This window comes from Wolffia australiana, chromosome 4, assembly GCF_029677425.1.
Source record: "Wolffia australiana isolate 7733 chromosome 4, ASM2967742v1".
NCBI lineage: Eukaryota > Viridiplantae > Streptophyta > Magnoliopsida > Alismatales > Araceae > Wolffia > Wolffia australiana.
The window spans coordinates 20169357-20181762 of record NC_135838.1 but is presented as its reverse complement, the minus strand read 5'-3'; the positions used below and the strand labels follow the sequence as shown (position 1 = coordinate 20181762).

The 12406-nt window shown below is 46.3% G+C and overlaps 1 protein-coding gene across 2 annotated transcripts; it reads left to right on the top strand.

Annotated features, from left to right (window-relative positions):
* Positions 1–820: 820 nt before the first annotated feature.
* Positions 821–11873, top strand: LOC144702297 (Sugar isomerase (SIS) family protein). Of its 2 annotated transcripts, none has more exons than XM_078574299.1 (24): positions 821–971; positions 1065–1121; positions 1208–1284; positions 1351–1432; positions 1509–1556; positions 7346–7501; positions 7618–7714; positions 7811–7853; positions 8210–8277; positions 8374–8458; positions 8542–8590; positions 9214–9286; positions 9369–9429; positions 9776–9842; positions 9913–9969; positions 10088–10141; positions 10241–10369; positions 10596–10659; positions 10793–10866; positions 10944–10997; positions 11090–11158; positions 11305–11394; positions 11470–11577; positions 11687–11873. In XM_078574299.1, the coding sequence occupies exons 2-24, from the start codon at positions 1071–1073 to the stop codon at positions 11735–11737; spliced, it is 1707 nt and encodes a 568-aa protein (XP_078430425.1). In that variant the 5' UTR covers positions 821–971; positions 1065–1070; the 3' UTR covers positions 11738–11873. The 2 variants fall into 2 exon arrangements, with proteins under 2 accessions (XP_078430425.1, XP_078430426.1); XM_078574300.1 differs by having other exon boundaries at positions 829–975.
* The last annotated feature ends 533 nt before the right edge of the window (positions 11874–12406 follow it).

Sequence of the window (12406 nt, the reverse complement as noted above, 5' to 3'; positions counted from 1 at the left end):
GTCAGGTTGACTAGTCAATTTAAAAGTCAAAGTATATCAAATTTATGTTCGCGGTTGTGTTGAATATCCTCTACGCCAAGAGGGTGACCACGAATGGTCAAATATACAGAGGTTACGCTGAGCTCACTAGAAACCTCTTTGGCGAGTTGAATTTGATATTTTTAGAATTTTACAAAAATATTAAATGAGTAACTAATAATTCACTTCCGGTTCTAGTAAGGGGGAGAGAGAGGGAGAGGGGGAGAGAGAGGGAGAGGGGGAGAGAGAGAGAGAGGGAGAGAGAGAGAGAGAGAGAGAGAGAGAGAGAGAGAGAGAGAGAGAGAGAGAGAGAGAGAGAGAGAGAGAGAGAGAGAGAGAGAGAGAGAGAGAGAGAGAGAGAGAGAGAGAGAGAGAGAGAGAGAGAGAGAGAGAGAGAGAGAGAGAGAGAGAGAGAGAGAGAGAGAGAGAGAGAGAGAGAGAGAGAGAGAGAGAGAGAGAGAGAGAGGACAAAAATGAAATGGGGGTGTCCTCTTAATGGACAGCCGTTCATACCCGTCCCAGTCGTCCACGTAGCGTGGACTCAGAAAACACTGAACTAAAAAAAACTAAAAAAATCCTTATTTGAAGTATTAAAATGTTGTATTTCCCTCGTCAGAAAACCCAATGATGAAACTCCAAGACTTCCAAATTAAACTAACACTTAATGATTTTAAATAACTATTCTCGCATGGTCAGACCTTCCGGTTATACACAATAAATAAAACCAGAAGAGTTAAAACAAACCACCTGGCAGCGTCAGACGTAGCCACGGCAGCAGTCAGACAGAGAAATTCCACGGGGATCTTTTCTTCTCCGCCTCAGCCCCAAAGCGAATGCGATAAATCGAGATAATAGCCCGACAAAATTTATTTTCTTCCAGCGTCGTCCGCAGACTTCGTTTCAGTCGCCGGCTCTTCGCTCTCGGCGATTGCATTCATTCATCAGATTCGCTCGTAGGTGATGCTACATTGAATTATTTTTCATTGTTTTCTTTTCTGTTTTGGATGCGATGTTGCGATTTTTCTGTTTGTATTGCTTTTGTGCAGCGATCGATGGCTTCTGGACCTCTTATTTGCGACACGGAGCCATGGAAGAATCTGAAGGTATCGGATTTCGTGATGTTAGTCCGTGGCTTCTGTCGATGTTGATGGCGGTGTTTGATGTCAAATTTTTTTTTGGTGGAATGCAGGCGCACGTTGATGATGTTAAGAAGACACATTTGCGTGAGCTGCTGGCGGACGAGGAGAGATGCAAGTCGATGATCATGTAGGGACTGCGGTGTGGATAAATGGGGATTTCCCGACGGCGTCTGATTTTTCATTTTCGATGCAGAGATCACGATGGAATAGTTTTGGATTTCTCTCGGCAGCAGATCCTGAAGGAGACTATCGAAGGGCTCTTCAAGTTGGCCGAGGTTGGTATCCATTTTCCGTTGAGCGCATCAATTGATTCTGAAAATGCACAATTTTGATAAATTATTGCGAATACAGGCTGCTCGGCTCAAAGAGAAGATCGATAAAATGTTCAGCGGAGAAAAGGTAATCATCCGATTCTTAATTAGGGGAAATCGTTCTGCCTCTTGCGTAGATTCGTCTAGGATCCGTGTTTGACTTTTTTCGGATGTTTCTATCATAATCAAAGGTACCCTTCAATATACTCACTCGAGAACTACAAATAACCTAAGTTAAGGTCGCCTTCTGTCTTATTGGGATTCTTCTACGACTTACGTAAGGAGATATTGTCGTCATCACCCGTGAAATTCCTGTTGACAGAGTATCGTCGTCAAATTTCGTTCAACATTTATATCTACAACTTTTGGAATAATTAGTGTGAACCCTAGAGGGTCCTTGGAGAGAACGAGAGATTGAGAGGAGAATAGAGTAATGACTTAAGAGAATAAGGAGATGTACAAGGGGTATATATACCCTATGGAGAGAGAAACAGATAAGAGGGCTAATGGGCTTATAGAACAGGGCCCATTAGCCCATATAGGATATGTCTCACTAACAGCCCCCCGCAAGCGAAGCATGGATATCGTTCATACTGAGCTTGGACACTGCACGTTGCAAGAGAGGCCTGGACAGGCCCTTGGTAAGCACATCAGCGGCTTGGTCCGAAGAGGCAACAAAATCAATGTCGAAAATGCCCTCGTCAACCCGCTCCTTGAAGAAGTAGCGGTCACGTTCCATGTGCTTGAACTTTCCCTGCTGGCCAGGATTCTTGGCCAGTGCAATTGCTGACTTGTTGTCACAGAAGAAGTGAATCGGGCCGGAATACTCAACCCGTAGGTCTTGAAGTATCCCATAGATCCACTGAGCCTCGGAGGCCCCATCAGCAAGCGCTCGGTACTCGGCTTCGGCACTAGAGCGGGATACTTTGTCCTGCTTGCTGCTCTTCCAACTAACCAAGCTGCCGAAGATGAATGTGCAATACCCTGTGGTGGAGCGATAATCGATAAGAGACCCACCAAAAATCTGCATCAGTATATACTTTCACCGTCCGGTTCGAGCTTCGCGGGAAGAGCACACCCTTCCCTGGGCAGCCCTTCAGATACGCGAGTACCCGAGTGACCGCCTGACGATGAATGACGTGCGGATCATGCATGAACTGGCTCAGGAGGTTGACGGCAAAGCTGATGTCGGGCCGAGTGTGCGTCAAGTAGATCAATTTCCCCACAATCTGCTGGTACTCATAGTGATCCACTGGATGCGAGTCCTCCCCCTTCCCCAATTTGACGTTAGGGTCGAGGGGAGTGCTAGCTGGCGTGCACTCTGTCATACCAGTCAAAGTCAACAGATCCGTGCAATACTTCTGCTGGGAGACGAAGATACCCCTCGAAGAGTAAGCAACTTCAAGGCCAAGGAAATACCAGAGTTCTCCCAGGGCCTTGATCTCGAACTCCTTGGCCAAAGCAGCAGCAAGACGAGTAGCTTCGACTGTATCGGACCCCGTCAACAGCATATCATCAACATAAACAGCAAGGATGGAGACGCCACCAGGAGAATGTCGGAAAAACAAGGTGGCATCCCCATTGCTCTGGGTGTATCCTTCGGCCTTCATGACTGAGGCAAAGCGGCCGAACCACATCCGTGGCGACTGCTTCAGCCCATAAATGGACTTACGCAATCGACAGACGGTGCCCGGCGGGCCAAGAGGATATCCCGGAGGCTGCTGCATGTATACCTCCTCGGTCAGATCGCCGTGCAGAAAGGCGTTCTTCACATCAAATTGCCGAATCACCCAGTGGAAATGAGCCGCCAATGCCAAGAGAAGACGGATAGTCTCCATCTTCGCCACCGGAGAGAATGTCTCGAAGTAGTCGATGCCGTAAGCTTGGGTGAACCCCCAGGCCACAAGTCGAGATTTGCGGCGCTCGAGGGTCCCGTCTGCGTGGTGCTTCTTGGCGTGGACCCACTTGCAACCCACCGCCTTCTTGCCCGGAGGGAGGGGGACGACATCCCATGGGTGGTTCTTGAGCAAGGACTGCATCTCCTCGTCCATCGCCGCTTTCCAATGAGGAGAAGCGATAGCATCGGTGATGCGGCGAGGGATAGGATCCGAGTCGATGCGAGAAAGAAACAGCCGGTAGGGGTTACTCAGCCGTGCAAGAGAGACATAATGAGACATCGGATAAAGGGAAGTGCGGGTGCACTTGCGAACCCCTTTGCGAAGGGCGATGGGCCTGCCAAGGTGGTCATCGTCACCATCAGAGGAAGGAGGCCCACCGGAAGAAGAGGGAGCGGAAGCATGAGTATGAGGAAGTGAGTTCTCCACTAGAGGAAAAACGGGAGAAGAATCCTCATTGGGAGTCGACGATGAGGTGGCCTCAAGGGGAGGCAAAGACGGAACGACGTCGAAATTAGGAATGGTCGGCTCCGTACGCACCTCGGGAGATGGCACGGGGGGAACGGAAGGATCAAAGGAAGGCGGATCAGGAGAAGATGACAAAGGATCAACCGAAGGAGCCTCATCCAACGGAAGGCGGGATGAGGAAGAGGAGTCTCCAAAATAGGGCTCGTACTCAGCGAAGGTGACATTCGCCGAGACAAAGAACCGCCTCGAAGGAGGATGATAACAGCGGTACCCTTTTTGGAGAGTCGAGTACCCCACGAACACACACCGTAGAGCTCTAGCATCCAGCTTCGTCAAGGACGGTGAGGTGTCGTGGACGTACGCGGTGCAACCAAAGATGCGAGGAAGAAGACCGGTCTTCAAGGAGACCTCCGGGAAAGCCGCACTGAAACGATCAAGAGGACTAGTGAAGCCCAGTGATTGGGATGGGAGACGATTGACGAGATGTGTACTCGTCAAAATCGCCTCACCCCAATACGTCCACGGGACCTCATAGTTCCCCAGAAGCGTCCGAGCTGTCGATGTCACGTAGCCGATCCGTCTTTCGGCCATGCTGTTCTGCTCCGGTGTAGCCACGCACGAGGACTCATGGAGGATCCCTCTGTCGGCAAAGAACGCAGCAAGATCGGCGTTGACGAAATCTCGTGCATTGTCCGACCGGAAGCGCTGAATACCACGGCCAAACTGTGTCTGGATCATGGCGCAATAATGGCGAACAGTCTCCGATACATCGGACATGGCCCGAAGTAGATACGTCCACGTGAGCCGGGTGGCCTCGTCAACGAAAATCAGGAAGTAACGATGTCCCTGCAGGCTCGGTCGGGGGGCTGGTCCCCAGACATCACTATGAATGCGAAACAGCGGCGTCGAGGTATGAGACTAAGATGGGGGAAAAGACGAACGACGGTGTTTAGCCAATTGACAAGCCTCACACACGATAGTCTTCGGGTCCAATCCCACAAACAAAGTCGGAAATAAGCGCCGCAAAGACGTGAAAGACGGATGTCCGAGGCGCTGATGCGTCAGATGAAGTCGACCCCTCCGTTGCTCATCGGCCGGCCGAAGACTAAGCTGTACCCGGAAGCACTGCGAGGTCCCCCCGTCGTCCAACAGCAGTAGCCCGTGCTCTCGTCTAATCGGTGTAGTCCTCCCCACCTTGTCAGACAGAGACATTCCGTCAGGTGTCAGGTGAAAAGAGCAAAACACTGAATCGACAAGACGCTGGGGTGACATCAAAATCGCTCTTAAAGACGGAACATGAAGAACCCCCTGAACCACGCCGAGGCCATCAATGTAAACTGCCCCAATGCCCGCCACTGGGAGTCGGCCACCTCCCGCGGTGAGTACTGTACGACCCCCAACATGCCGATCATACGAGACAAACTGGTGGTTGAAGGGGGTCATATGTTCCGTGGCCCGCGAATCAATCACCCAAGTCGTGTCCGAAACAAGGGGAGCAGTAAAGGCGGTATGGCCACAATACCACTCCGTAGTGGGGGAGGGAGAGCACGCACCAAAGAAGGAGGACGACTGCGTAGGGGCAGATGGCTGAAGGGCAGCTAGCTGGGACGTGAGACTAGCAAGCTGGGCCTGCACACGGTCAAACTGCTCAACGGTGACGGAAGACGAAGTGCCGGACGTGGACGGGGTAGACTGAGTAACCATGGTCGCATCTTTCTTCTTCTTCTTCTTCTGTTCAGCCCATAATTTCTTCCGACAGTGGGACTCAGTATGGCCAATGCGGTTGCAGTATGAGCACACAGGGGCACTACCACCCGGGGCCGGTGTAGGAGTGGAGGAGGGGCGAGAGAGGAGGGCCGTCGAGTCCCTTGAATCCTCAGAAGCTGGACGGCCAAACTTCAGGATGTGACTCTCCTCTTCTTGAAGTTCCTTCACTAAGTCAGTAATAGTGGGCAGGCCTTCCTTGCGGTACATGGCAGCACGTCGAATATGCTCGTACTCACGATTCAGTCCACGGATAAAGCCCAGCAAGCGGAGACGCATCGTATGCTGATACATAAGACAGGTGGTATCATCCGGAGGAAGATAGTGATCCACCTCATCCCATATACGTTTGTGGGCCAGGGCATACTCCATAATTGACAGTGACCCCTGGCAGAGGGAGTAGGCCTGGTCAACGAGATCAAGGAGACGCCAATTGTCCCCATCTTTGCCGCAGAATAAGTTGGCTTGGTCCCAAAAACCCTTGACCGTGGCCTGATAAGGGAACGTGTCTGCAAACTCCGGCGTGAGAGTGTGAAGACGAAGCCAATTCAATATGAAATGTTCCTCCGCATCCCATGCGGCATAATGAGGGTGGGAGGCCGGAAGTGCTGGAGCCGTGCAGTGCTTGTACAACTGTCGAGCCCGCAGCGTAGACTCCACGAAGCGACTCCATTTGAGAACATTGGGGCCAGAAAGACGACCCGCATCGGATGGATGCGGCAGGGGGTGAACCACTTTATGTGACAGTGGTTTTTCCAGAAAATCGTTGTCGGAGAATTCCTCCGCCGTGGCGGCAGTCTTGTCATCAACCATGGCCTCGGCTTCACCTGAGAAACTGACGGCTCGGGCTTCCACAGACGGCTTGGGCTTCCACAGACGGCAGCCTGCGGGTTGCGGCCTGCGGGTTGCGGCCTGAAGGTTGCGGCCTGAAGGTTGCGGCCTGCGACCTTGACTGCTGTGCGCAGCTAGGGCTGCACGTGGCGGTCGGGATGGCGAGCACGACTAAGGCCGTGCACCAGGAGGGTGATGTCAAGCCCTCTGAGGAATCAAGACGATCGGGGAAGGCGGAAGAATTCTCTATGGAGATGTAAGGAGATGACGGGGATCAAAGATCGTCGCGCGTCCAAGATCCCCGATCACTGGGCGTTCTTGGACGAAATCGAAGCTCCGATGTGGGCCGACCTAGATGCCGAGATCAATCTCCTTGTCTCCCTAATTCGGTGTCGAGATCGAGGGGAAAAAATCATCATCCTCTGAGCGGCATCCCATCAGAAATCTCCCAGCAAGAACGCAAAATCCGCCGTCCATTTCTCATCGAATGCTCTGATACCATGTGAACCCTAGAGGGTCCTTGGAGAGAACGAGAGATTGAGAGGAGAATAGAGTAATGACTTAAGAGAATAAGGAGATGTACAAGGGGTATATATACCCTATGGAGAGAGAAACAGATAAGAGGGCTAATGGGCTTATAGAACAGGGCCCATTAGCCCATATAGGATATGTCTCACTAACAATTAGAGTCATTTCATGAAAAAATAGAGCCCGTTGCACTGAAGAAAATTAAATTTCATGTGTTTTTTCGATATATTCTCTCAGTTGTCAGTGCTGTATATAATTTTTATTATGGTCGTTTTCTACTACTATCTATACATCAGAGTTACTTCTTCGGCGGATCACATACGTTTCGATGTAGGTCGCAGGAACATGAAAGAGATATTCAAACTTAGGAATTAATTTTCTCTCTTTTCAGATAAACCAGACAGAAAATAGATCTGTCCTCCATGCGGCACTTCGAGCAGCCAGAGATGCTGTTATATATAGTGATGGATGTAATGTGGTTCCAGATGTTTGGAGTGTTTTGGATAAAATCAAATCATTCTCTGAAAGTGTCCGAAACGGCTCTTGGGTAAGCAATTCTCGGAATTCTACAATTTGTCGTTTAATATAGTTTAAAAAAAACAATTTTTCGTTTAATCATGAATCCAAAAGATTATATATGATTTCCATTTTTTACGATGGCAGGTTGGCGCCACAGGGAAGGCTTTGACAGATGTGGTATCTGTCGGAATTGGTGGAAGCTTCTTGGGCCCCTTGTTTGTTCACACAGCTCTTCAGACAGGTTTTTACATGGGCAATAAGATTGATGTGGAGACTCCATTTTTACTCGACTGTTTTCTACATAACTATTCCTGCTTTTTTGGTTAAAATTTCACAGATGGAGAGGCTTCTCATTCCGCAAAAGGACGAGAATTGAGATTGTAAGTTTGATTTTTTTAACGCTCATGAATTATGGGATATAAAGCTTGCATCTCGCTGATTGATTGATTAACTTTACTGATAAAAATATGCTTCAGGCTGTTTTTTGCATTATCCTTTTCGTTTTCTAATCTCATTTAAATATTTGCTGCACTAAGGTAGATCTGACATTCTTTTTGAGATTCCTTCAAATTCCTTCAAGGAACGTGTGCTGTCCCGTGTGTTTTCGGGAAGACAATTTTCCATTTGGTTTTACCGCTTTGCTCTCCATTTTTTTTCTTTCTGTGTTAGTGCCTTCTATTTCTTGTTGATAATTTTCTAGAGTTATTTAGCTTCATTTCACGTTTCTCTGCTTCAGTCTTGCAAATGTCGACCCTGTAGATGTTGCTCGAAGCATTGCTGGGCTCAATCCTGAAACTACGTTGGGTGAAGATCGGCCATAATTGACTTCATACTATTTATTTGATCTGAACACGAACTGCTTGTTATGTAGTGTTTTAATTGTTTCTTTCCTCCCTGCAGTTGTGGTTGTCTCAAAAACTTTTACGACGGCTGAGACTATGTTGAACGCTCGGACACTGAGGGAGTGGATTTCTTCAGCTCTCGGGTGAGAATATTTTTCAACCTTTCTATACATGCATGGGGCCACATTTTGATATTTGATTTGGCTAACTTGGCTTATTTTCTCAGTGCCCAGGCGGTTGCAAAGCATATGGTTGCAGTGAGCACGAACATTGAGGTATTTTTCTTGGGATTGCACTTAAAGAAAACATTTGTCTCGCCAATAGGCATTTTATGTTTTTTTCTTAATCCTCCAGACCTTGTAATCCTTCTCTTTTCACCAGTTTTGTTGTCGAAGAAAACATATTCTGAAATGACCAGTTTTGTCATCACATGTTTCTGCACTTGATGGCTGTTTTTTCCTTCGCCTGATTTAGTCAGGTCAGGTTGAGCGCCGTTTGTGTTTGAATTGGCCGACGTTGACCCTAATGTTTCTATGTTCTTTGATATCCAACATGTATGACTGTATCACCTTTCTTACTCCCTGTTCACGAAATTCTTTCATGTATCTTACATAATTGAAATCATACATGCATTTGAGTGTTATGACCTAGATTGACGGATGTTTGTAACGGAGATATATTGTTAGTGTGTTTCTTCTAACCATTAGATTCCTGTTTTTTTATGTGCTGCGATGAAATGAGTTGGCATTTTTTACTAGCCTTCAAATGAGAAGTTATTCATGTCTCTAACTACGCCATTTAATACCTTAGTTTTAATATTTATGCAATCACCTTGTTAAACTTCTGTATTTTGAAACTAGCGGAATATCCAACTATGCTGTCTCTTGTGCTGGTGCAGCTTGTAGAGAAGTTTGGAATCGACCCCAATAATGCATTTGCCTTCTGGGATTGGGTTGGCGGTCGTTATAGTGGTAATTTACTGCCACTGGTCGCTTTAAGACCTGCTTCTGACACACTCATTTCCAATTAAATATTTTGGGCATACTATTGCAGTTTGCAGTGCTGTTGGTGTACTTCCGTTGTCTTTGCAGTATGGTTTCTCAATTGTCGAAAAGTAAGTCGTTGGCAGTTCTAGATTCATTCCCCGCGTCTCACTGTCATGATTGAGTATTTCGTCCTTGCGCTCAGATATCCTTTTGATATTCAGAAAATAATGACTCGGAAGAAATTCAGGCATTCAGTCACGTCAGAGCGGGCCTATGTTTTTTCTCAGTTGGCATTGTGACATCTGATATTGTCTTACGTTTTATTTTTCTCATTTCTCAAACAGTTTGTCTATAATAGCATGCACCACTGCGACAGTTGAAAATATGCTCGCCAGTCGTGATACTTTTTTTCGCATTTTCCGCCTCATGATTTCAGTTAATCTCTAAACGATAATGTCTTGATGTTTTGTGAAGGTTTCTGAGTGGTGCCAGAAGCATCGACAATCATTTTCATTCAACTCCATTTGAGAAGAATATTCCTGTGAGAAATTGTCAACTGTAATGGATTTTTTTATTAAATATTATTGTCTCCTAATTTTGTCTCATTGCAGGTTCTTTTAGGGTTGTTAAGTGTTTGGAACGTGACATTTCTCGGATACCCTGCTCGAGTGAGTAAATATTCACAGTTTAATGTTACCTTTTTAATGCGCATGTGTTAATTATTGCTTTTCTCATAGAATGTGAGTGCATTATCTTTCATATAATATTTTTTGTTGTCATTTTTAGGCCATACTTCCGTACTGCCAAGCCTTGGAGAAGTTTGCACCACATATTCAGCAGGTTCTTCTCTTCTACGTGTTCTACTCCTTTTATTCTGCACTCTAACATTGTGTATACATGTCTTTCTCAAAATAACATCGTATATATATCACATCATAGGTAAGCATGGAAAGCAATGGAAAGGGGGTTTCGATCGACGGAATTCCTCTTCCATATGAAACTGGGGAGATTGATTTTGGGGAGCCCGGAACGAACGGCCAACATAGCTTTTACCAGCTTATTCACCAGGTGATACTTTTTAAAATTTTTATTTCTTAGATTATATTGAGAAAATTTCGAGTCTTTTGTTGTTCCTAAAGTGTGATTCGAATTTGTGCTCCCTCATCTAGTTTTTCCCGTGTGCTTATAATGTATCTGTTTTCTTTGAGGGCTCAATATATTTTCTGTGATGTTTTTTAGGTCGTATTTCAATAACTACCAACATTTTACTGATATTTCTGTGCAAAACGTTCAGGGGAGAGTGATTCCGTGCGATTTTATAGGAATCGTGATGAGTCAGCAGCCTGTTTTTCTTAAAGGTACAAGTACACGCGTCAAACTTTTGGTTTTTGAGGAAAAAACAATAAAAATCAAAAGCTTTAATGAAGGATTTATCTTAACTTAATAGATTTCTTTGAAGTACTCATCAGCGATCTGGCATTTATTTTCTAGGTGAACCTGTCAACAACCATGATGAGCTCATGTCTAATTTTTTTGCTCAGCCAGATGCGCTTGCCTTCGGGAAGGTAGAATATATTTTTAATATTTTTTTCTATTAACGCGCACTCTGACTCTCTAATTGAAAATCAATGATAATCTTCAGACGCCAGAGCAGTTGGTGAGTGAGAATGTTCCGAATCATCTTATCCCGCACAAGGTAGATTTACCTTAATCTAATATGTCCTATCCTTAACGATTTGTCTTATCTGTAATTAAATATAAGTCTCGGGGTGGTCGCATGAATTGCAGACCTTCTCTGGTAACCGGCCTTCACTGAGCATTCTGCTACCTCATCTGACTGCGTATAATATCGGACAAGTGAGCAAAGTTTTTGGTTTCATACTACTATCTCTGAAAAAGGGATTGATTTTTCTGCAGTAATTTCCATCAGCTTATTAAATAAACTTTAAAAACTCTTGGAAGCAAATTAGTAATTCGTGCATTGTCTATACTCATGACTGCAGCTTTTGGCTATGTATGAGCACCGGGTTGCAGTTGAAGGTTTTGTGTGGGGAATCAACTCCTTTGATCAGTGGGGGGTCGAGCTGGGAAAGGTCGTAATTTCACACCAATTTTTAAAAATTACGCATAATTAGTCATTTACATTGTGTAAACTTGTTCCATAGCAGTCATTAGCCACTCAAGTGCGAAAGCAGCTCCATTCGTCCCGCACGGCTGAAGAACCGATCAAGGGGTTCAACTACAGCACTTCCACCCTGCTCAGTAAATATCTCGAGGTAAGTTCCTCTTGTTAATAAATAGCTAATATTTTTCCCTATACATAGGCCGTATAAATCTTCAATCTCGTTCTCTCCATAAATAACTGACCCTACTCTTTTGCTACAGGCTGAGACGGGCATCGCCTCCAGCACTTCCACGGTGCTTCCGAGAGTTTAAGTCCATAATCATGATCTGTTTGTCCAATTATGAGGCATTAATAAGAGCCGTGTCACAGAACCGGTGAAGCCGGCAACTGTCATCTTGTATTAACAAGGACCTTGGAAAAATGGGATTGGCAGAGTCAATAAGCTCACTGAGGAACCTAACATCGCTTTCCGCTTTGATCTCACTAGGAGCTGCAGTCTGATCCGATCCAAAAGGATCCGATCGAGAAATTGATGTGATCGAGCAATTCAATCGGTCATTAGGCCTGGATAGGGATTGGCATTCATCATCCATTATAGTGTTACGTTCCTGTAACTCGAAGATGAACTGGTAACTTCACTAGCTTGATTGAGTCCAAACACCATAAATGTCCGCAAGGCGGGAAGGCCGAAATGGCAAAAGATAGAAGAAGATAGGGAGATAGACGAGAGAGGGAGAATGATGGTGGGATTGGCATGCCCTGAGCAGACAGGTTGGACAACGCCTGGCTCGGTCTGGTAGTCGCCTCGTGCAGGAGTGGTCGTCTGCAAACGAGGAGATCAGTGAGGGCCTTTGAGAGATGGATGCACTTACCAACGTCAAAAGTCCCCTATCTCTCTCTGCCGGTTGGTCGAAATAGTCTCCGCAAATGGGCCCCTAACGTGGGCCTGGCCGACGTTCGTAGATGCGATGTCGGATCGC

What these genes read in the sequence shown, in the direction of transcription:
- LOC144702297 (XM_078574299.1), top strand. Translation starts at nt 1,071, where the DNA reads ATGGCTTCTGGACCTCTTATTTGCGACACGGAGCCATGGAAGAATCTG. An exon ending in TTCTCGGATACCCTGCTCGA is followed by an intron (nt 9,970 to 10,087) that starts GTGAGTAAATAT and finishes TGTCATTTTTAG; the next exon opens with GCCATACTTCCGTACTGCCA. An exon ending in TGCTCAGTAAATATCTCGAG is followed by an intron (nt 11,578 to 11,686) that starts GTAAGTTCCTCT and finishes CTTTTGCTACAG; the next exon opens with GCTGAGACGGGCATCGCCTC.